The sequence below is a fragment of the Muntiacus reevesi genome, chromosome 22 (genome assembly GCF_963930625.1).
Source record: "Muntiacus reevesi chromosome 22, mMunRee1.1, whole genome shotgun sequence".
In the NCBI taxonomy this organism is placed as follows: Eukaryota; Metazoa; Chordata; class Mammalia; order Artiodactyla; family Cervidae; genus Muntiacus; species Muntiacus reevesi.
The window spans coordinates 19,180,049-19,205,642 of record NC_089270.1 but is presented as its reverse complement, the minus strand read 5'-3'; the positions used below and the strand labels follow the sequence as shown (position 1 = coordinate 19,205,642).

General features: G+C 43.0%; 1 protein-coding gene across 4 annotated transcripts in view; it reads left to right on the top strand.

The window, feature by feature from the left end:
• ENOPH1 (enolase-phosphatase 1) overlaps positions 1-25,594 on the top strand; it is a 37,319-nt gene that overhangs the window by 9,044 nt on the left and 2,681 nt on the right. For all 4 annotated transcript variants that reach the window (XM_065914657.1, XM_065914660.1, XM_065914658.1 and 1 more), the window contains exons 2-5: positions 17,635-17,736; positions 19,462-19,664; positions 21,424-21,556; positions 23,835-23,958. In XM_065914657.1, coding sequence (XP_065770729.1) covers positions 17,635-17,736; positions 19,462-19,664; positions 21,424-21,556; positions 23,835-23,958 — 562 coding nt within the window. The remainder of the gene's footprint in view (positions 1-17,634; positions 17,737-19,461; positions 19,665-21,423; positions 21,557-23,834; positions 23,959-25,594) is intronic.

The window sequence follows — 25,594 nt, the reverse complement described above, 5'->3', positions numbered from 1 at the left end:
TTCCAAGGAGTAAACATCTTTTAATTTCATGGCTGCGGTTACCATCTGCAGTGATTTTGGAACCCCCAATAATAAAGTCTTTCACTGTCTCCACTGTTTCCCCATCTGTTTGCAATGAAGGTGAGCTTAAGATCCTGTATACTTTTCTGTATCCAGTGACCGCCATTATACTTGATGACCATTATGTTAATCTTCTGTCCTTTTGCTTATGGCAGGAGATGGGTTAAATAAATAACTTAGTCATGAGCTGGGGGGTAGAAAAAAACTTCGAAAAATATGAAGCCCGGTAGAAACACTGATTACAATGTAGGAAATATCAGACTGGAGACAGAAAGCACTTGTGAAGAGTCAATATGGAAAAGGGGGCTCTAACATATACTGAAACTCACTGTGATGACTTCTACCTGTGCTTCTATGGCCCTGGGCAGAAATAGGTCAAGAATCAGACAGAAAACATGACTGCTCTCAGACAACTTGCACTGGAATGGCAGGATTTCCTGGTTTGATTACTATTCCCCCAAACCTCCCCTTGCTCCGGATTCCTACAGGGAGATATACTCATGGTGGAATACAAGAGGATTTTTGTTGATTCAGCTTGAAACAAGGGGAGGAGCCTTTGGAGAATCACTGTATTGGGCCTGAGTATATCATGAGAGGGATTAGAAAACACTTCCAGCCTTAATTTCTGGTCTCTTACTCTTCTAGAACCTTCCATGTCATGGCACATGCATAATGTTTTCAGCTAATCAGTCTTCCCTTCCTTTCCCCCACATTTATTTGAATACCTATCATGTGCCAGGTGCTGCCAGGAAACCAAAATTCTTAAAGATGCAGTTGCCACCCTTAAGGAATCAAGTAAGGAAGACAGGTACATAAACGGGTTGTCTTTGCACCATCACAATTCCTTTGGGTTTCCTGTTGGCTCAAAGATAGTTTCAGCTCCTCACCTTGAGTGAGTCGGGTTTTCCAACTTCCTGTTTCTCTGTTGCTTTACCCCTTTTTTGGTAAATACCCGATCATGCCCCTTTGGGTCGTGCCAGTCTTTGATGCCACCGCTGTTCCTCCAGCTTGGGATGTCATGCTTTTTCCTCTCCAAGTGCAGCTTGGTTCCATGCCCCCATTGACCTCAAACATGTTTTAAAGCACATTTCTCGTGTTAGGCTGTGGGAACATACAGGTGATACCGACTTCTGCTTTCAGAGGACTTTGGTTTAAGCAGGAATTTCCAAGTGCCCGCCCCCCTGCTCTGCAGCGCCCTGTGTTTGCCGTCACCGCAGATGCTGCCTTGCGGTGTGTCTGTGCTGTCTCCCCGCCGTGCAGAGAGCTCCGTAAGGGCAGAGAGCAGAGCCTGGCGCAGTGCTTGCACGTACGGCGTTCAGCAAATGCTCGTGATGGCGATGCGATGCCTTCCAGACTGGGCCCGGGAGGGGCTGGCATTGTTTGCTCCCACTACTGCTATCCTTGCTATTTCAGATTCCCTCAAGGTGATATTTTATCTTATTTGCACAGCATGCGATGTAATTGTCGTGTTTCTAGAGTAATATTGGAACTTTGACCCAGCATTTCTAAAACTGGTGTGTTTTAGAGAAATGAGTTAACAATGGAAGTTAAACACCATAAAATAAACTTTATTAACAATTAAGTATCTAAAGAGCTGAATAGGTTATTCTTTGGAAACTTGTATCTGTTAATGTGAGGATAGAGGAGTGTTTCCCCCCCCTAATTTTTCCACGGAAGTTAGTTCATGCTTGTTATGAACTGCAGACATTACAGAAGAGTATAGTGTAGAGAATGAATGCCGCTTTTGCTCCTACCACCTAGCAGTAATCATGAAAAGTTTGGTGAATGTTCTTTCTGATTTTTTTTTCCTATGCATAAAGTCACTTAGATTCTTGAAGTATATGTAGTCAGATCAACTCCCCGAAAGTACCAATTCTAATATATAACTCCTGTTTTGAAAATACATAGATAGCTAAGCCTTTCTTTTGCTCAGATAAACTTTTTATGGATATCCTGTGTTTAGCTATGAAAAGACCTCCCTTCTCTGGTGGTTCTTAAATTTTCTATCCTTAAAGCTCATCCCAAGTAACTCCTCCCCACACACACAAAAGCTATTCTTTTTACAGTAAAGCTTATTTTTGTATACAGCTTTTGATTTTCACGTTTATTAGCATTTAGTTTTCATTATCGGTTTCGGTAGAGATAGGGGTCAGAAGAAGGGTGGCAGCCAGCCCACTCTTATCTTGCTGTATCCGGTCCTCCGTCACATGGAAAGTCAGTAATATTGTCCTCAGAGGCCCTTCTGGAACCTCGTTGGCCCCTTCCCAGGGGACTCCACTTTCAAAAACATGGATTGCTTTTCAAAGACAGAATTCTTTAATACAGAAAAGGGTTCTTTGTCTTCTGGGTATGCACGTGAGGGCTTCATTTCTTAACTTGATTTTCAGTGATTCATTATGTGACCTTCTAACAAGTTCCTTTTCTTAAGTCCTAAAAAGTGTGGAGCTGCTACTGGGTAAAAAGAAACTAACACATGTAGTTTGAAAACTAGTAGGAATCCTGGCAATGGGATCTGGGTGGGATTTCGGAGAGGAGCTCGTGGTCAAGACTGGTGTTTGTGCTGCCGTCCTCCAAGAGGCTGGCTGACTCCTGCCCTGGGCTTTGGCTGGGACCAAGTCGATGTAAGTCTAAGCTAATCAGATCCCTTTGACCAGAAGATCAGGTTCTGGGGATCTGACTCTTCGAACCAAAGAAGGAAAAAGATCTGATTGGTAAACTATAGTTTCTTAGTTTATGCTTAACCTTTATGTGCCTTTGTGAAATGGAGGAAATAAGAGCTCTTGTTTCATAGGGTTATTTTGAAAACTGAAATGATGTAATTCAGGTTATTCATTAATCAGTGCATTTAGTAGATTTGGAGGGCTTGGGAGCAGTGGCAGATGGTGAGAAGTGATTAGATTCTGGATGTATTTTGAAGATAAGGGCTGACAGCATTTGCTGATGAACTGGTGGGATGTGGAGTGTGAGAGCAAGAGGAGTCGAAGAGGACTCTAAGGCTTTCGGCCTGAGTATCTTGGAAGGATGGAGCTGCCACTTGACTGGGATGGGACTGTGGGAGGAGCAGGATTAAGGGCTAGAAACAGGAGTTTGAATTTCAGATATCCAAGTGAGATTGGGGAAGGTAGTTGAGAAAAAATCAGTCTGGAGTTCAGGGAAGAGGGCCAGGTTCAAGCTATGGACTTGGGTCATTGGCAACAGATGGGTATATGGATGGTGCTAGCGGTAAAGACAGGATGAGGTGGTTGGATGGCATCACCGACACGATGGACATGAGTTTGAGCAAGCTCCGGGAGTTGGTGATGGACAGGGAAGCCTGGCATGCTGCAGTCCATGGGGTCGCAGAGTCTGACACGACTGAGCAACAGAACTAACTACTAAGTGGTAAAGAACCTGCTTGCCAGTGCAGGAGACGAGACTCGAGTTCAAAGCCTGGGTCAGGAAGGTCCCCTGGAGGAGGAAATGGCAACCCACTCCAGTATTCTTGCCTGGAGAATCCCATGGACAGAGGAAGCTGGCAGCTTGCAGTCCATGGGTTGCACAGCATCAGACACAACTGAAGTGATTTAGCACGGCAACAGATGGCATTTAAAATCATGGATTAGACGCGATCACTAAGGACTGACAGTAGAATGAGAAGTGCCTGGAACGGTGAAGGCTCAGTTAGTGTTGGCAGTTGTTCCCTCTGTTACTATAATTATTATACCTGTTTATTGGAACAGTTACAGTGCTGCCAGGTGAACCAGAATCTCTCATTTCTTTTCTTAGTGCAAATCTCTTTGAGAAAAGCAGTATTAGACATTTCTGTGGGGAAAAAATATCAGGATCTGGGGGGTTGGGTGATCCTAGTGAGTTGTGCTCCCTGAAGTAATCCACCCACAGAGCTGGATAGGCTCAGTCATTGGGCTTCAGTTGATCTGGGTTTTAGTCCTGGCTTTACCCTACCAGTGGAGAAGGCAATGGCACCCCACTCCAGTACTCTTGACTGGAAACTCCCATGAATGGAGGAGCCTGGTGGGCTGCAGTCCGTGGGGTCGTGAAGAGTTGGACACGACTGAGCGACTTCATTTCACTTTTCATTTTCATGCATTGGAGAAGGAAATGGCAACCCACTCCAGTGATCTTGCCTGGAGAATCACAGGGACCGAGGAGCCTGGTGGGCTGCCGTCTATGGGGTCGCACAGAGTCGACCCCATAGACGGACACGACTGAAGCGACTTAGCAGCAGTAGCAGTTACTCTACCAGCAGTGAAACCTTTTTGAATCTCAGCTTCTCCATTTATTCAGAGGGGGTCACCTTGCACCAATGTAGGTGGATTCAAGGAAGTAAATGTCAGTTCCCTCCCCTGCACACTCACAGGGGCTAGGACTCTGTCCTAGGACCAGTCAGGGTTCCTGCTCTGAAACTTCCGAGACATTGATGTTCTTTCTCTCTGCTGCTTTTAAAGACCTATCCCAACTACTAGTCCTTGTGAATAATGATAACCTTCCCTTGTGAGATGTGATTCATTGAAGTTAATTAGATTATAGTTTATATTTCTTTAATTACAGTTTAATCTTCTTAATGGAATTTAGAAGACAAGTTTGTCTTACAGCATCACATATATTCTTTTTGAATGCAGATGAAGATACTTAGTGTTCATTCCTAAAGTCTTCAGCTTTCAAAGGGGAATGATTATTTCTGCTTAACCCATGAAAATAGACAGCAGAATTACAATTTCTGAGCCCTGCTGACCCTTTGTAGCAGCCAGAGATGGAAAACTTCTCTTGGTAGTTCCTAGTAACTGTCTTCAGGAAGGATATTTAAGGAGCAATTCTAATACCACAACTGTTGAATCTATCTGATGGATGGTGTGGACCACTCCAAGAAGTAGTAGATTCCTCATTGTTAGAAATGTTCAAGCAGGTGTAAATATCCAGTTATAAAGTAAGTAAGTTGTGGAGAAGTAATATACAACATAGTGGTCAGAGTTAATAATACTCTATTGTATACCTGAAGACTGTGAAGAGAGTAGATCTTAAAAGGTCTCATCACAAGAAAAAGTTTTCTTAATTGTGATGGATATCAACAAGACTCACTGTGGTGCTCATTTCCCAGTATACTACAAACATTGAACCAATGTGTTGTCTTCATTGTTTAGTCACAAAATCATGTCCCGACTCTTGCGACCCCATGGAGTGTAGCCCACCAGGCTATTCTTGCAGACAAGAATACTGGAGTAAGTTTTTGCCATTCCCTTCTCCAGAGGATCTTGCTGACTCAGGGATTGAACCTACATCTCTTGCATTGGTGGGCCTATTCTTTACCATTGAGCTACGGGAAGCCCAATACATTGCATAATTGTGACTAATATAATGCTTTGTATCAATTATATCAACTTAAAAAAAGACTGTACTCTTTGATTGTAGAAATAGATATGTTAAAAAAAAAAAAAACCAAAAGTTTTCCCCCTCCCTTGGTATCTCTTGTCCCAGAGAAAACCTTTGTAACCTGTTATATCCATTTTCTCCTAGGTTTCATTTTATCTGTTTAGATAGTTCCCAAAATATGATTATGCCGTTTTTTCATTTCTTATTTAGAGAATGTGATTGATTCTTAGGACCCATCAAGCCACTTGATTTTCCTTTGTTTTTTATCCTCTGGGATTAATACAGAAATAATAGGTCACCAGTATTGCCTTTATGTTGTTTAATTCTCTGGCTGGAAAATGCTAAATTCTCAAATATTGTAAATCATTTGCACACTGTGGTCCCTTTGGAAAGCTTTTAAAATAGTTTCTTTAAATAGCTGTAGTACTCTTAAGTATCACCCATTACCTTTTTATTGCCCATTTTCTTCAAAGGAGACATGAGTAAATATAACAACAGTTTTATTTTTATTGATTCTATGACCTTTTCATTAAAACAACCACTTGACAATAAAGCACATCCATATCTAGACTTCTGAACATTTATGAGGCAGTTTCTTTAATCAGATCTTCAGAAATGTTGTGGCCCTTAATGGAGCGCTTTGAGAATGCTATCCCTGAGCTGTGCAGAGTAATATAAAGGGCTGCTTGCGTAGTACCCCCTCTAGCATGTAGTAGAATTTGTTAATAATCGTAGTCCCCTGAAAGACAGGTACTGTTGTTTAGTTCTGTAGCCTTTTGTCATGTGTGTGTGAGCATCTTGGTTATGTTCAGCTTATTGCGACCCCATGGACTGTAGCCCACTAGATTACTCTGTCCATGGGATTCTCCAGATAAATATACTAGAGTGGCTTGCCATGCCCTCTTTCAGGGGATCTTCCTGACTCAGGGATTGAACGCAGGTCTCCTGCATTGCAGATAGATTCTTTACTGTCTGAGCCAACAGGGAAGCCCCTTTTGTCATGAAAGTGGAAGTCGCTCAGTCGTGTCCCACTCTTTGCGACCACATGGAGTATACAGTCCATGGAATTCTCCAGGTCAGAATACTGGAGTGGGTATCCTTTCCCTTCTCCAGGGGATCTTCCCAACCCAGGGATCGAACCCAGGTCTCCCTCATAGTAGGGGGATTCTTTACCAGCTGAGCCACCAGGGAAGCCTCATACTCCTGAAGCTGTAACAACCCTTTAGGTGCCTGGTGTACTAAAAATATTTACATGTTTGTAGAATCTTGGGTTTATTACAGCAGTTGTTTTCATACTGTAGAATTGTGAATTGTCTATAAGTGGATTATAACTGAAGTTAAAGAATTTATCATTGCTGTTCTCGAATTACTTTTAAAGCCTGAAAATTTTCAATGGGCAGGTTTGGGCGATAAGCATTAGCTTTATTTATTTCTTTCTTTATTATTTTTTGGCCATGCTGCGTGGCACTGTGGGATCCTAGTTCTTGACCAGGGATTGAACTCATGCCCCCTTGTAGTGTAAGCAGAGTCTTAACTGGATCACCAGGGAAGTCCTACTACCGGCTTTAAAAACTTTGTTTTTAGAACATTCTAATTTGGTACCATTTTGTTCTCCAAGGCCAAACTTGCCTTGAAGCAACTTGCCAGTTACTCAGGCACCGGGTGATTTCCTGCTTTTCTATTCCAGTCCCCAGTGATGAATCCGACATCTTTTTTTGGTGTTAGTTCTAGGAGGTCTTCTGGGTCTTCATAGAACCAATCAACTTCAGCTTCTTCAGCATCGGTGTTTGGGGCATAGACTTGAATTTCTGGGATGTTTAATGACTTGCCTTAGAAATGAACCAAGATCATTCTGTCATTTTTGAGGTTGCACCCAAGTACTGCATTTCAAACTCTTTTTTTTTTTTTTTTAATTTTTATTTTTTCTGTCCATAGGGGGGACTTTGACTTGAGCCACAGGAGGGTTCTTACCAGAGAAGCCCCCAGGGTTCTTTCAGAGGCCCAGATCACACAATGATTGTTGAGGAGCTCTAGATTCATCCCGGGAAAACCACAGACCCTCTGCAGTTGAACATGCCTTTCCTGGAATCCCCTACACTCAAGGGGAATCCCTTCTACTGCTCCCAGTGGACATCCATGTTGATTGATGATACCCTCAGGAGAGACAGAGGAAGGACCCTCACGGTATGAGGGAGGTCACAGACAGTCTCGTAAAGGCAAACAGGGAGGATGTAACAGGCACAGAGATGGCAGGGAGAAAGACAAAGATAGAACATTGGACAGGGACAGAGAGACTATCTCTGGCAGCAAAGGAACCCCAATTAGCACCCACCTATGGGCCCCCAGCCCTGCTACTGCATGAGGTACCTATCTCTACAGGAGAAAAGAAGCTGCTCCCCTTCCCCGCACCCCCCCCCCCCCCCCAACCAGGGACTGTCTCTAGGAAATGAGTTAGTTGCCCGTGGCCTGAGTCTAAATCATGCTCCCTTGGCACACATCAGAGTCCTCTGCCCTGATCAAGACATGGAGATGATCCAGTCATGGGGAGGCTCATGCTGTACACGGGGTCCCTCACAAGCTGTCCAGCCCTGACTGCCCTCCTGCTGTCCTCAGTGCCAATGAATGCTTTAGTGGGGGAAAGAGAGGCAGGGATCGCTGCATTTGTGGTGGAGCCTCATGCAACTTGGTGTATGTGAGGTTTATCCCCACCTGCTTGGAGGCTCACCTCTGTATTTTCCACCACTCCCAACTCCCAGACCACTCGGACACTTACCAATCTAATACAAAAACCCTAAACGGAAAGAGAACCTTTAATAACTAAAAAACAGCATATAATCTTTACATAAAGTCCCCAGACAAATGGAAAACCTGCACCCTGTGCACAGATCCCCAAGCAGCTGAGACTTCACACCTTTAGACAAACCCATCCTTAAAGCAGCTCAGAGACATCACAACTTAGGATCCAGAATCAAAAACTCAGAGGTCTCACAATCTGGGGTGCACACGCCTACAAAGAGATCTCACGCCCAGGGACTGAAATGCCAGAAACCTCCAAAAATGCACACCCCGGAATACAGGCACACACATCCTAGAGGCTTTGTACTAGGCTCACAAAATCCACTCAGATCAAATATTCCATCACGCCCAATTCCGCCCAAAGACTCAAGGAGATCAAATGTACCCAAACAGCACCTGTGTGTCACACGTAGCATTCCCAAGCTGCCAGATACAGTTTACCCTCCAGGGAGAGACACCAAACTCAGAGACCTCTCCTTGGACAAGAATTGCATGCATTTGTGCAAAACACCGTGCGTTGTTGCCACACGATCCAGACTGAGCAAGAGCTAAACAAGACTGAAACGCCGTCACCATGCTCCTCCAGCTACAGCGCCAAACCTTGCCACTAACCAGGGCAGCTATTCGACCCCTTCGGGAAAAGCAATACAACTCCGAGAAAAATTGTACGCTCTGAAAAGCCGCGCACGCCAACGCAGGCGCACGCGTACACACACGCTCGTGGCCCTCAGGTCCAGCTCTGCCACCCCAGTGCCTGTAACAGCCAGCTAGGCAAATGGAACGGGGCAGGAGACCAAGTAGGATTTCGAACTCTTATTATGAGGGCTACTCTGTTTATTCTATGGGATTCTTGCCCGCAGTAGTAGATATAATGGTCATCTGAATTAAATTTGCCCATTCCTGTCCAGTTTTAGTTCACTGATTTCGAAGATGCCAGTGTTTATTCTTACCATCTCCTGCTTGACCACATCCAATTTACCTTGATTCATGAACCTAACATTTCAGGTTCCCATGCAGTACTGTTCTTTGCAGCATTGGATTTTATTTTCTTCACCACATACATCCACAGCTGAGTGTCATTTCCGCTTTGACCCAGACGTTTCATTCTTTCTGGGGTTGTTAGTAGTTCTCTGCTGTTCCCCGTAGCATATTGAACACTTTCCAACCTGGGGGACTCATCTTTCGGTGTCGTATCTTTTTGTCCTTTTATACAGTTCATGAGGTTCTCATGGCAAGTGTGATGGAATGGTTTGCCATTCCCTCCTTCTCCATTTCATCCTCCTCCTCCATCTTACCTGTCTCCTGAGAAACCTGTGTGCGGGTCAAGAAGCAACAGTTAGAACCCTGTATGGAACAGCTGATTGGTTCAAGATTGAGAAAAGTGTATGACCAGGCTGTCAGCTGTCAGCTGTCAGCCTGTTTGTTTAACCTCTGAGCACGTCATGAGAAATGCCGGGCTGGATGAGTTACAAGCTGGAATCAAGATAGGTAGGAGAAACATCAACAACCTCAGATACGTGGATGATACCGCTCTATTGGCAGAAAGCGAAGAGGAACTAAAGAGCCTCTTGATGAGGGTGAAGGAGAGAGTGAAAGAGCCAGCTTAAAATTAAATATTAGTTAAAAGTCTAAGATCATGGTATCTGGCCCCATTACTTCAAGCAAATAGAAGGGGAATAGGTGGAAGTAATGACAGATTTCCTCTTCCTGGCTCTGAAATCATTGCAGATGGTGACTACAGCCATGAAATCAGAAGATGATTGCTTCTTGGCAGGAAAACTATGACAGACCTAGACAGTGTGTTGAAAAGCAGAGACATTACTCTGCTGACAAAGGTCCATATAATCAAGGCTATGGTTTTCCCAGTGGTGATGTATGGTTATGAGACCTGAACCCTAAAAAAGGCAGAATGCCAAAGAATTGAGGCCTTTGAAATGTGGTGCTGGAGAAGACTCCTGCAGGTCCCTTGGACAGCAAGGAGATCAAACCAGTCAATCTTAAGGGAAATCAACCCTGAATACTTGGTGGAAGGACTGATGCTGAAGCTGAAGCTCCAGTATTCTGACCATCTGATGCGAACTGTCGACTCGTTGGAAAAGTCGCTGATGCCAGAAAAGATTGAGGGCAGAAGGAGAAGAGAGCATCAGAGGATGAGATGGCTGGTTGGCATCACCAATGCAATGGACATGAACTTGGGCAAACCTCAGAAGATGGTGAGGGACGGGGAGGCCTGGCATGCTGCAGTCCATGGGGAAGCCTGGCCTGCTGCAGTCCATGGGGTCGCAAAGAGTTAGACACGACTGGGTGACTGAACAACAACAGTTTGGTACCATAGTACCTATCAGACTGTAATTGTTGGCTTTTAAAAATAAGCATCTTAAAAATAAAAAAATAAAAATAAGCATCTTGAAGGCATTGTATTAGTTTTGTGTGATAGTTGCTCAGTAAGGATGTTGAAAGAATGGATAAAATCTTCACAGTTTAGTTATTTGGCCCATGTAGTTTTATGTTGTACAGTAACACTCACACTAAAATAGACTTCAGTCTGCTGCTGCTAACCTCCCAGTTCCAGTTACCTTGAGTTCTGACTTCATTGCCTACGTTTGTGTGCAGGTAGTCAGCGCAGAGGGGAGTTTTATGTATAAAGGAAAGAGGCAAGTTGGATGATCAGAAGTTCCAAAGTAAATTCTAATTTCTGAAGCATCTCCTAAACAGAATTGCTTGAAATCTGGACCTTTTATTTCTGTGAGTTCTCCGAGGATAAGGTCTGTGGTCTGTCACTCTGTTATCAGAAATGTCTGGTGGCACTTCCCTGGCGGTTCAGTGGTTGGGACTTTGCTCTTCCACTGCAGAGGGTCCGGGTTCGATCCCTGGTCTGGGAACTGAGATCCCACATGCTGAGCAGCCAAAAAGTAAATAAAAATATATATAATTAGAAACGTGTGGCACTCAGTAAGTCCTCAGTAGATGTTGAAGGAGTGAATTGGTTATCTTTGTGATTTGTTCTCTGGGGATTTCTCTGCTATCATTTGTCACTAAATTGGGGGAAAGGTGATCTTGCTGTGTTTAAATGTTTGTGCTGGAGTATATAATTAGTGGTAAGGAACTGGGTGTTTTCGTCTATCTAATTACCTCTAGTGACCGCAGTGACTTTGCTTGGTATTATCATCTCCATTCAGCAGATGAGAAAATAGGCTCAAAGAGGATAAGTTACTCAAACACAGTGAAAGAAAGAGCTAGAACCCTGGCGTGGCATACTGCCCAGAGTCTGTACCTGCTCTCAGGATTAACAGGCTCTTGAGTTGTTCTTGGTACCAATAAAGCTGGATATAGGAAATTCGATTTTGTGGCGCACAAAGAGTATAGCACTGTATGCGTTTAAAAAGTTTTTGAGGACTTCAACTCTGAGTGGCCCTGAATCTGACCACAGATTTTCCATGGGGAGTATTTTCAGTTGCTTAGAAGTTGAGGAATGACGGAGGCAGGATGCTGGAGAAGGACCAGATGAGAAAGGTGTAGCATGAGGGATCAGAGTTGGTTTGTTTTAATACATTTAAAATGAGCAAGGATAAAGACTAATGTAATAACTGCACACCAACCACAAAGCTAACTAAACTCTCATATGATGTTTATTGCAGATCTTAAAGAAATAAAACATTACAGCTATACCTGAAGCCCTTGGTACACCTCATTTTGTATTAATTTTATTCATATGCTAGAGTTTCTGTTCATATTGATAAATACAATTTTTTTGTTTTTGTTTTTTTTTATAAATACAATTTTAGTACATTCATTGTTAACTGCTAACTAATGTTTTAGAGTGTGAGAGTGTGAATATGCCTTTATATTCTCTAGCTGATGATGATTTAGAATGTTTCCGTTAATTTGCAGCCTCCCCAGTGTGACAGTAATCACTTTTTTGCCTTCCTCTCTGCACAGGTATGTCTGCCTAGGAGAGGAAGAGCTGTGTATGTGCACCTTCCTCTGCCACATCTTCTCAGATAGCACTCTCTCAAGTAGGGGCTAGTTTACAGTCCTGCCGTGGTGCATGACTGTAGGAGAGATGCTAAGCCAGAGAAAGGAAGGCAATGAGGAGGAACATCCTGGGAAAACATGACTATTTAAAGAAAGTCAGAAATATACGGGAAAGGGTAAACCTACCAATGCAGGAAACACGGGTTCAATCCCTGGGCCAGGAAGATCTCTTGGAGAATGAAATGGCTACCCACTCCAGTATTCTTGCCCGGAGAATTCCATGGACAGAGGAGCCTGGCGGGCTACAGTCCATGGGGTCGTAAAGAGTTGGATATGCCTGAGCGAGTAACACTTTCCCTGGTGGTCCAGTGGTTAGGACTCTGCCTTCCAGCGCAGGGGGTACAGGTTTGAACCCTGGATGGGGAACTAAGATCCCACATGCCACAGGGTGTGGCCAAAAAGAAAACCCAAAACAGCATTGTAAATCAACTATATGTCAATAAAAAAAATTTTTTTAAGAGATATATCAGTACAGTAAAAGGAATCTTGCAGAAAAAGAAAGCTATCTATCTTAGCTTGCTTTCCTTCTTTAAGATCAAGAAAGTTTTTATTGAGCTTAAACAAAACTTTTATGTCAAATATGCTGAAAATTTTGCCTGATCACAGTTTGTATGCTTCAGAATCTGCTGAGTGCTACTGGAATGCCACATGAGAACAAGCAAACTGAATGACTTCTTTGTTTTTACTGGGGCAGGTGAAATTTGAATAACATAGTATGAAGAGTCCTACCATTAAAAAAAAAGAAATCTGTAATAGTTTTCTTGTGTTGTATATTTTCTTTTGGGAGTGCAATTTAAGTTGAACTTAGAGTTGAATCTTCTGATATGTTAAAAAAAGTTCTGATTATGGAGCCAAGCCTTGTTTGAGTCAGAAAAATTCTATGCACACCAAAAAAAAACCCATGATTTTGTTCATAACAGTCTGTTAGCTATGTCCTAATCATGTCATCCCTTGGGCCTGTTAGCAGGAAATGAAATAAAAAGTTGTCTACCAGCTTCCTTTTTTTGTTTTTCAATTGAAGAATCACAGACTTACAATATTAAATCAGTTTCAGGTGTACAATGTAGTGATTTAATATTTCTGTACATTACAAAATGATCACCATGATAAGTTTCCATCTGTCACCGTACAAAGTTATTACATTAATATTGACTATATTTCCTATGCTATTCAGTACATTCCCATTCTTATTTATTTTATAACTGGAAGTTTGTACTTCTTAATTCTCTCCATCTATTTTGCCCATCCTCCACCCCCACCCTCACCCCCGCCCCACAACCAGCCTCTTTCTTCTCTTTTTGCCCGTGTTTACTCTCTTGTAATAGTGTTACTAGTTAGAAATCTCATGATCCAGAAGTAATAAGGAGGAAGTGGGAAGGGAAGGAAGGGAGAGGAACACAGAGCAGTGGTTTTCAGCACCGAGCTGGGGGGTGGGCTGGTACTAGCTAGCACTATCCGCAGAAGCCAGCCGTTCTTTCGGTCACAATGACCCTGTGATGGCCCGTGCTGGTGCTTCATGAATTGGAGCCCGTTCTTATTTTACAGTAAGTGAGCCCACTTTGCAGGGACGAGGATTGCTTTTCTTCAGGGCCTCTGCACATCCCCAGAAACATTTGAACCATTTGAAAACACCCGGCTTCAATCAGGTGACGACCCTACTGGAGCCTTTTTCTACCCACACCGTTTCCTCTGTGTGGAATTCTCTCCTCTTGTCTTCTCCAGGTTAGGTCTGTCTCCTTTTGGTGGTTCTCAGACCTCTTATTCTCAAGATTTCTTGGTACACTTAAAATTTACTGAGGACCCAACTTCCCTGATGGTCCAGTGGTTGAGTCCACCTTCCAATGCAGGGGATGTGAATTCAAGCCCTGATCGGGGAACTGCAATCTCAGATGCTTCAGGGAAAGCCCGAGACCCACAACTGAGACCCAGCGCAGCCAAATAAAAATAATAAATATTTTTAAAAAATTACTGAGGCCCCAAAGAACTTTTATGTGGGCTATACTGATCAATATTTACCATATTAGCAATTAAAACAAATTTTAAAATATTTATTCATTGTAAACAATAAACCCCTTTGCTTTGTTAACATTAATAAATAATACGCATGTGTGTGCTAAGTTGTGTCTGGCTCCGTGCGACCCTGTGGACCTGCCAGGCTCCTCTGTCCACGGGCTTGTCAGGCAAGGGTACTGGAGTGGGTTGCCATGCCCTCCTCCAGGGGATCTTCCCAACCCAGGGATCAAAGCCGCTTCTCTTACATCTCCTACATTGTTAGGTGGGTTCTTTACCACTAGTGCCAACTGGGAAGCCCCAACAATATGATTTTATGAAAAATGTTTCTTTTGTTTGTTTCGGAAAATGTGGCTGGAAGACTATTTTAGACGGTGTTTTGCATTTTATAGACTGGCTGGAAGATGGCTAGATTCTCATCTACATTGGGTCTCGTAGCATTACTCGTGTTGACTCTGGAAGACTCTCTTGTACTCTCGGGAAAGAGTAAAGTGGAAAAGGCAAATAATCTTAGTATTTTTATGAAAATAGTTTGACCATGTGGAGCCCCCTAAAAGGGTTCTCAAGACCCCCAGGACTCCTGAATTTCACTTTGAGAATCGTTGCTTTAGATCTCAGTTCTGTGGTCACTTCTCCAGTGACGCCTTCTCTGACCTCCCTCCTAGGTCAGACTTTCCTATTTTATGCCTTAAATATTGTACCTCTCGTTTGTACAGTTTATTAAAATACCATCTTTATAATGTTCTATTTCTGCTACTTGGCTCCTTGAGATTTGGGATCGTGTGTGGGTTTTGCTCACAATTATATCCTCAGCCTTTATGCAAGGGCCTGCCCCTGTGCTGGGCACTCAGGACATGTTTGAATAAATAAATGAGCAAGTCAGTTTAAATAAGCAGACTTCTTGGATTCAACTTGATTATAGACTTTGCTTTGAAATGTAAGCCCTTGTCTGAATTGTCTATCTGGTGTCTACATTCATGGCATCTGTTTCTTTCCTTTTTTTTCAGGCTGATCCTTGCTAAAATTGTTGCAGGTCCATTACGCCCTGGGTCTGCCAAGCATTCTGTTCATACTCTTGTCTCACCCATTGCACTGCATTATACTTCCCCCACCCCCCTCACTAATTTTTTTAAAGTAGTTTTTTTTTTTTTTTTTTTTAAGTATCTATTTATTTACTTGGCTGCGTTGGGTCTTAGTTGTGGTATGTGGAATCTAATCCCCTGACCTAGAATCTCATCCGGGCCCCCTGCATCGAGAGCATAGCGTTTTAGCCACTAGACAACCAGAGAAGTCTCTGATTTATTTATTTAAAAAATTCTCTAAAGAAGGATGATCATGAGGTTATCATGATTTGTATTTTGTACATTTCTATATTTTCCAAAATTTCTGTGAGCAAACCTGTGTTAGCTTTCAGATGAGAAAAGAGAGTTATTACATCTGGAGGTAATGTATCACAGTATAGTTGAGGAAGTTTCACGACCCCAGTTGTGGCCATTTGCATGCTCCTCACTCCAGTGTAACCGCCAATTTAGTATCTGTTTTAGATATTTTCCTTTTTTGTAATTTCATTATAAATGGGATCATATCTTACATAGTTATGTGTCAGATTTCTCTTACTTAGCATGATGTTTCTGAGGTTCATCCATGCAATAGCATGTATCAGTATTCTGTTGTATGAATTTCTGTTTACCCATTTGCCAGTTGATGGCCATTTGGATTGTTTCCACTTTTTCACTAGTATGACTCATTTCCTGGTGGCTTGAATGGTAAAGAATCTTCCTGCAATGCAGGAGACCCAGGTTTCATCCCTGGGTTGGGAAGATTCCCTGCAGAAGGGAATGGCTACCCACTCCAATATTCTTGCCTGGAGAATGCCATGGACAGAGGAGCCCGGTGGCTATAGTCCATGGAATCACAAAAGAGTCAGACACGCCTGAGTGACTAACACTTTTACTTTTTCATGACACATTCACATCCAAGTCTTTGTGAACAGTTTTCATTTCTCTTAGGATGGAACATTGAATGGAATCATTGAGTCATTTCATAAGCTGCTGAACTTTTAAAGAAACTGCCAGACTCCTTTATAGAGTGACTGCATCATTTTATCACCACCACCCTCCCCCCCCCAACTAGATTCTTGAGAAACTTATTGAGAAAAAGGATTGTGGGGAAAAAAAAAAGGGATTGTGACTTGTTTTATCTTTTCAGTCCCCGTCTCCAAGGCCCACTAGCCTATCTTAGCATATGCATGCATGCTAAGTCGCTTCAGTTGTGTCCGACTCTGTGTGACCCTATGGATTGTAGCCTGCCAGGCTCCTCTGTCCATGGGATTCTCTAGTCTATAGTACTGGAGTGGGTTGCCATGCCTTCCTCTGGGGGATTTTCCCTACCCAGGGATTGAACTCATGTTTCATGTCTCCTGCATTGACACGCGGGTTCTTTACCACTAGCGCCATTTGGGAAGCCCCACTTGGCATATAGTTGACACTCAGTTTTTATTGAATGTGTCACATTGGATTTGAAAAGACACATATGCTACAATTGCAAGTAAATATAAAAATTTTGACCTAAGAGAAATCATGTTCCCAGTGCATGGGTTACTGACAGGTTATTTCTGAATTGTTTTGCACATCAGAATAGGATGGATGGGATGGAGGACTAAAAAGAAAGTCCAAGAGGGAGGGGGTATATGTATGCATATGACTGATTCACTTTGTTGTACGGAAGAAACTAACAACATTGTAAAGCAAGTATACCCCAATTAAAATTAAAAAAAGAATACATAGGATATTCTGTAGGTATTCTGATTTCCAAACAGGAATCATGATGATCAGGTATTTTTAAAATGTTTGTTATACGTGGACATCATCCTGTCAGCAGGTATTTGTAATGTCCAGGTCCCAGGCTCTGTAGTGTAAACTGGATAGTCTTGATCCCTACCCTCAAGGACACGTGGTCTAGCCATCTGGTTTAGGAGTCAGCCCACTTTTTCTGTAAAGGACTGAATACTAAATGTTGAAATTTGAGGGCCATATGGTCTTGGTTACAAGTATTCACCTTCGCATTGTGACCCCAAAGTGACCACAGACACCCTGTGAACTAGTGAGTGTGGCCATATTCCAATACAACTTTGTTTACAAAAACGAAAGGAGATTGAATTTGGCACATGGGCTGTAGGTACTGACTCTTGATCTAGTTCGTTTCTCTGTCTTTAACTCATATCCAGAGCAACAGTTTTCATATTTTCAATGAAACTTTCAGTGTCTTGTTTGCTAGAATTAGCTGAGGTGTGATTTTTAAAGAACTTGATCTCATGCAAACAACTAAAAGCTAATGCTTGTTTTTTTCTTTTGCACTTCTATCTAGGACATTTTATTTCCTTACGTCAAAGAAAATGTTAAAGAGTATCTACAGACACATTGGGAAGAAGAGGAGTGCCAACAGGATGTCAGTCTTTTGAGGAAACAGGTTGGGATGTTTCTGTTCCCTTGCTTCTACATTCCCAAGGGTGTTAGAGCTGCGGATGCCCGAAGGCTTAGAATATACTCTGGGCTTATTTTAAAATAAGCGCTCTAGATTCACAGGGCGTGGAAGTTACCGTGACTTGCCTGCTTAGGAATCCATATAATTAAGTGGCCAGATCATGGCAGTTTATTGTCTCTACAGTTGCCTCTTTCTGAAGCTGTTTCAGTTGCATGCAGATATCATGTATTTATAAAATTAAGTCATTTCTGGGTGGAATGCAGAAAGGTCTTGGGCCATTTCGTCATATTTTTCATGAATGTCTCTTGTGACTACACGTCTTAACCTAACCTCGTTCTCCACTGTCTCCTCCCCGCGGCATAAGGCCCTGCTGCCCGGCCAAAGAACTCCTGGGCCCGCACCTCTCACGCCAGCTCACTCTCGGCCCAGTCGTCGTCTTTATTTTTTTTAATTAAAAAAAATGTTATTTATTGTTTATTTTATTTTTTGCCTGCACTGGGTCTTCATTGCTACGCGGGCTTTTCTCTAGTTGCGGTGAGCAGGGGCTCCTCTCTCGTGGTGCAAGAGCTTCTCACTGCAGTGGCTTCTCTTGTTGCAGAGCATGGGTTTTAGGGTGCGTGGGCTTCAGTCGTCGTGCCTCCCAGACTCCAGAGCACAGGCTCAGTAGTTGTGGCTCACAGGCTTAGTTACTCTGCGGCATGTGGGATCCTCCTGGACCAGGGATCGAACCCGTGCCTCCTGCATTGGCAGGCAGATTCTCTGCCACTGAGCCACCAGGAATGCCCCTCCGCCCAGTCTTTATACCTGCCTTTAGTTGCACATTCTCTGTTGTGCTCTGACCCCTACGACTGCTCTGTAGAGCTCCTGTTCTGTTGTTTTTCTTATTAAAATTGCTTCACTGGCAAAGGTCTTACATGCTGTGCAGAGCGCGCTCTCTGGCAGTCCTTTTAGAGTTAATTTTCTACATCAGACAATGGGAGGCTCTGTAAGTTCTTTCAGGAGTTCGGATTGAAGAGAGTCACAGCCTTTGGAGCATGGGGCATTTGGGTTTGTTAAATTTTCCAGATAACTCAGGGTTAGTCTGAAACATTCCCCTCTTCACCTTTTTTGGTGTCTCACCTCTTGTGGAAACATACATATGTATTCCCCCATTGTAGTATATGAATCATTGCATCTTTAGGGGTTGGGCATACACATTGTCACAGGCTCAATAGCTATTAGGGTTTTGCAAGATGTGGGCTGATTGCAGGAGACTATGTGAACCAACCAGAGGCACTGCTTTACTAGTTTCTTTTCATTGAATTCTAGGCATAAACTAAGATTTTCTTGATTTCTTCCTCAGTTAGTTATAGTGCAGAGAAAATGATCAGATTTAACTGAAGCCCAGGTTTGATCCTAGTAAGTTTGATCTTAGTAAGTGAATCAACAAACCAGGTCTTATTATAACATTTTATCATTTTATGCTCTTTCTTCTCACAACATGCCTCTCGGTTTAAGTTTCAACTTTAGTGATACAAGAAAGCTGTTGTAAACTTACGAATTATAATCCACTATTTTTTAGGAATCATTCATTTCAGTCCCAAAGCATAGGATACTTTAATTTGTGACAGGGCTCGGAGCTCACGGTAGTTGGAGATAGTTGGGTCTGCTAGTTTTCAGGTATGATTTAAGGGATCTCTTCACAGATTTCGTGTTGTTGTTGACTTAAAGGCTGAAGAGGACTCCCACCTGGATGGGGCTGTTCCGATCCCGGCAGCCTCTGGTAATGGGGCGGACGACCCGCAGTGGATGATCCAGGCCGTGGTGGATAACGTGTACTGGCAGATGTCGCTGGACCGGAAGACCACGGCGCTGAAGCAGCTGCAGGGCCACATGTGGAGGGCGGCGTTCAAGGCGGGGCACATGAAGGCAGAGTACGTAGCCCCTCAAGTGACTCAACACTTCACCCGCCCCCTGAAGCACATGCATTTTTCACAACTTTTCTCTCTCCGGTGCTAGTTGCACGATTTGCAAAATAGCTAAAATCAACCTTCTATTTACTCCAACAAGTGAGTGTGTTATTTTGTTTTTTCAAAGCTGGGATAAATTTAGTTCACCCAGCTAAATTGCCCAGGCCTATATCTGGCTTGGTGTGACGGTTGGAAACTTTTAAACCCAGCCGTAGAAAACGGCGACTTCCTTGAGCTCAGTCATACCTGATCCTTAGGGTGTGAGTGATGGCACCGTTGGGCGCTTCCCAGGACTGTTAGATCACCTGCTTCCGCTCTGTTGGAGAAGGAAGGATGCTGTGAAATGATGCACCTGCCACTTCGGGCTTACTCAGTGTCTGCACTTTTCCACAGACCTTGGGGTCTGAGCACTCCTGCAAAGGAGACTCCCGAGTCCTGTATTGCTAAGAGAGTCTTAGTAAGTCACATCTACTAGGATTTTAGGGCATTGCCTGATGTAAAGCCTCAGACCCAAGACTTACTAGCTGCTTATATTTCTTTCTTCTGTCGATTGAGATGCTATTCCTTTTAGGTGCTTTACAAGGGGGCTTCTACCTTTTAAGGATGCTTGAGAACTTCAGGCTAGGCCAGTGATGTGGAAATCAATATCAGTTAGTTCACACTGTAAAATACCTAGAGGAGTGGAGCCAGGAGACCATGTCACAGGAGTCAGCTCTGCCTTCTCGTAGTCTTCGTTCCTTAATTATAAAACCAAGGGCTTGAAGTAAATCATCTTAGACTTCTAAGCCCTGCTTTGGAGCAATATCAACCTGTATATTCAACATAGAATAATCCTGCCTCTGAGTGAAAAGTAACATAGGAAGTAACTCACAGTTATGTGAACTGGTTTTTAACTAAATCATTGATCCCTTTCCTTCAATTTGTGTAATATATTGAGTTGTGTTTCATCCAGCAGAAGACTTCTCCAACATTTTCCAGGTAATCCTCTATAACAGACTGGCTCCACCTCCCAGGTTTCTCATGCTTCTCTTCACCCATTTCCTGTGATGTTCCCTTCCTGAACAGAATACATCACAGAATTGGTGAACAAGTTAGTGTCAGGACCCAGAAAACCAGACACAACACTTTGCTGATTAGCAAATGTGAGATGGTACATGTCTCTTAACTGATTCGTTCCATAGTTTTTTGCTGTAGAGTAAAACTTGAGGTTTTCTTGGTTCTCAAGAAATGTAGTTCTGTTTTCTAGCTAATCGAAGACGAATAGCTTTGAAGTCCCCCAATTTTTTTTTTAGTTGTTTGCGTACAGATCTTTCTAAAAGCATTTTCAGCTCTCTTATTAAGGCACTCTGGACATAACCTTTTCTAGTCATGAACTAATTAAAGATTACATAGCAGTGCAGTATTACTCTTGTTTGCTTTGTGGAATTCCTTAGGACTTCAAAAAATTGCTTTCTTATGTTATCTCTTTGTCCATATCACTTTTTACTGTCATTAGGGTGGCTGTGTGTCAAAAACCCTTCCCCTCTCCCCTGAAACTGCGTCTGTGACGGTGGCACGCTGGGGACACGCTCATGACCTTTGCAGGAGCTCTCAGCCTCATGGAGGTGCTTTCCCTGGTGTCCATTTGTCCACAAATAGAGAAACTCGTGACAGCTGTGTGACTGGTTTTCGTCTGGCTAGAATAACCTTTTCCTGCATTTTACCTCCATGCTCTTCCCCCTAGGTTCTTTGAAGACGTGGTTCCAGCCGTCAGGAAGTGGCGAGAGGCTGGAATGAAGGTGTATGTCTATTCTTCAGGGAGCGTGGAAGCACAGAAACTATTATTTGAGCATTCTACAGAGGGAGATATTCTTGAGGTAGGTTGCCCGATTACTTTGTTTTTTGGACACCCTCAAAGCATAAGATAGTGACGGTGAGTGCTACAGTTATAAACTAAGTCAGCATTCAGGTAATTGCCTCTACATATGTGCGAGTTGAAAAAAGTGGAAACAACGGAGATTACATTATGGAAGGGTGAACTGTAGCCATAGTTTCAGAGTTTGCACCACTTTGTAAGAAGTTGTTATACTTTGCTGCCCATAAGGAACTTGAGAAGTTTGTTAAGAATGTAGATCCCTGGGCCCCACTTGGTAGCACGTCTTGAATCAGCAGGTCTGGGGTGAGGATCATGCATGTGCATTTTAAAATATCCACCCTAAGTGATTCTGTTGACCATAGTATTGAAACTAGCTATATATACTTATTTATATATGTATATAGATTGACGTATCTATATATTCATCCACACACACACATTTATCACAGCTGAATAAGACATGAGTTAGCTTGTAAAGCAGCTATCTTGTCAGTATTAGAAAATTGTCAGCCTAGAGGAAGGGAAACTGATGGCTTCTTTTGGTTGTTGAAGGTGTCAGGTGAGATGTACAATAGTGGCACGTAACTTTGTGATGCTGGTTTACTCGCTAAGTCGTGCCCAACTCTGGCGACCCCATGTGGGGCAGCCCGCCAGACTCCTCTGTCCATGGGATTTCCAGGAAAGAAATACTGCAGCGGGTTGCCATTTCCTTCGCCAGGGGATCTTCCTGACCCAGGGATGGAACCTGGGTCTCAGAAAAGGACACACAGACTTCTTGAGTGCGCCTGAGAGGACGCGGCAGTTTCATTTGTTTCTGGTACTTTGGAGACAGATTTTGTTTTAGCAGAATCCTCATTCTTCTCGAAGAGAACTGGCCATGTTATTGCACAAAATAACTTAAGGCCATCTTTGAACACTTCTTGTACCTGAGAAGGGTCTGGCTAGCTTTTCTGTCCCACTGTCCCTGCGCCCTCTGGTGGACAGGATGGTCATTGGAAAAGGGAAAGAAATGCTGAGTAACTGAATACAGGCCAAACTTAATGTTGCACAATAGTTTACTGAGCTAACTATTTTTTAAAAATAAATATTTATTGACCCTTTAGCATATACAGAAAAAGGTTTGGTTTGAGATTGTCACAGTCTCATTTTACTTTCCTTCTTTTCATCTTAATTCTAAATCAAATATTAAATAAAATGCTTTCATTGATAAAACCCATTCATTGTTTGGTAACTATTCTCCTCTGAATACAGATTTAAGCTTCTTTTCTGCTATCTCTGATAAAACAATCAGGTGATAGGAGACAGGATGTAATAATTACCTGCTAGGTTCAGTAATGAATACTTTATTCTCCACTTGCTCATTGTGAGACAGACTTGAGAAAGAAAATATGCAAAACCATTCTTAACTTTAAAAATCATAATATTAATATACCTTAATTTCTTTGAGTGATTGTTTTTAGTTTGAGTGTTTTTAGGTAGGCTTATTTTTAGTTTGTGAAAAGTTCTGAAAATATTCAAGAGATCACATTATATAATGTGTATGTGTGCTCAGTTGTGTCCACCTCTTTGAAGCGCCATGGACTGTAGCCCACCAGGCTTTTCTGTCCATGGGATTTCCCAGGCAAGAATACTGGAGCAGGTTGCCATTTCCTCCTCCAGGGGATCTTCCTGACCCAGGGATCGAACCTGCAGTCCCTGCATTGGCAGTGGGTTCTTTACCAGTGAGCCACCTGGGAAGGCTGCCACTATTACTACTCAAAAATGCTAGATAAAATATTGGGTTGGATAGAATTTCAAAGTGTTTAATTTAGAAAATCAAAGTTTCTTGGAAGTAAGATAACAGCTTAGTAATGAGGCAGGTTAGAGAAATCCGTTCATGCTGGCATCAAAAGGACAATGTGGAGAACCTTTTCATCAGAGGTAAAACCTAGTCCGTAAGTAGTTTGAGTGCATATAGTATTGTAATGGTAGAAAATAGGGCATATATATGTAAAAGACTTCGGATATAAAATTGAAAATGAAAGAAAGCTGAAAAGATTACAGAATGATCTTATATACATTGGATCAGTAGTTTCCTTCTTCCAGATGTTTATTTCTATAAAATCTTACTTTATTTTTCATAGCCTCCACAAAGTTCTCTATGAAGTAGACCTACAGGGAATATTTCTTGAGTGGATGAAGTGACTATGATGGTTATTTCAAAGAAAAGGGATGAGAACCAGAGGGGCTGGGTTGCACATGTGCTCATAGCATCCTTCTTTCCCCTCCTGTGCGTTCAGCTTGTGGATGGTCACTTTGATACCAAGATTGGACACAAAGTGGAGAGTGAGAGTTACCGAAAGATCGCCAGCAGCATCGGCTGTTCAACCAGCAACATCTTGTTTCTGACGGATGTTTCCCGAGGTGAGTAATCTGACTTCTTGCATTGTACATTCCAGGTTGGGAGCGGAGCCGGGCACTGGAAACATTTTGCCTTCATAAAGAAGGTTTCCATGGGGAGCCATGAGAAATGAAACAGGTTTCTAAAGGAAACTGCAAATAGATGCTTACGGACAAAACTTGTCCGGTGGTGATCTTGGTAAGAGGTCTAATGCTAAACGGCCATTAACCAGTGTCAAGTCCCACGTGGACAGTGATGACTCAGCTTGGTCGAGAAGCTGGGTTGCTGGTCGAGAGGACTGTGCTAGAGGCAGCGGTGCTTGGGAACTGTGCTTGGGAACTCGAGGTGCATGGAAGGCAGTGGCCCTGCTGCTGAGTAAATGCATCTCAGGAGGGGAGTGTGGAGCACTCTTTTTCGGGGAGGTGACAGTCCTTTCACAGAAGGTGGGAACATAGAAGAGACTGCTCTGCCCCATTTACTTTTCGTACTTAAAGTGAAAGTCTGTTAGTCACTCGGTTGTGTCTAACTCTTTGCAACTCCATGGACTGTAGCCTGCCAGGCTCCTCTGTCCATGGGGATTCTCCAGGCAAGAGTAATCGGAGTGGGTTGCCATTCCCTTCTCCAGAGGATTTTCTCGACCCACGGATCAAACCCAGATCTCCTGCCTTGCAGGCAGAGTTTTCACCTTCTGAGCCATGAGGGAAGCCTGTCGCCCTTTAATTAATTCATTCCGTTGCTCTGTTTTCCTCAGGTTGAGAAACTCCTGGGGATTCTTATTACACCAGATCTGAATTTCAGAGCATGTGTTTCAGATTCTTGCCCTGTTTTGCCCATCTCTGACCACAGACCTGTGTCCTGTCTCCATTCGTCCACTGTTTGCACATGTATTTTATGTCTGCCTGCAGTGCCTCCTCTCTTGCCAGTTTTCCTTCCTTGAAGTTTCTGATCAAAGCTCACAGTCTGTGCAGAGGAGTCATTTGTTAAATTGCGGGTCCTCATTCAGTAGTTGCACATTGAGGACCTGAGTCATTGCATTTTTAACAAGCTTCCAGGTGATTCCCACACTGCTGGTCCAGGGACCGCTCAGAGCAGTGGTGCTCTGGAGCAGGAGTTGATAGTAGTGTTCTGTAAAGGGCCAGGCAGTAAATATTTTAGGCTTTGCAGGCCATGCAGCTATTCAACTCTGGTCTTTGAAACGCAGAAGCAGCCATAGACAGTACAGAAGTGAGTGGGCCTGGCTGTTTCCAATAAAACTGTTTACGAAGACAGGTGGTAGGCCGTCATTTGCTGGCCTTCGTTCTAGAGCACAGACCATAGAGCCTGACACGTGATTTCAACCTGTAGCTCTGTCACTGGCTAGCTCTCAGTTTCCATGTCTGTAGAATGGGGGTGGTAATGTAAAGCTAATTACCTAAGGGTTGTTGGAAAGATTTAGATGGGAATGAAAACTCCATGAAGACAAGATCTTTACTTTGTTCCTGTTTCTGGTCCTAGCATAGTACCTGGCACATAGTAGCTGCTAATTTAACACAAGGTATTAGCTATTATCTTTCAGATAGAAACAGAAGGAGGAGGGGATTGTAACCCGAGACATGTTAGAGATATCCCCCGCAATATGTGGCTTACTTGGTTTCATTTGATTAGTCCTGTCTTTTGTTT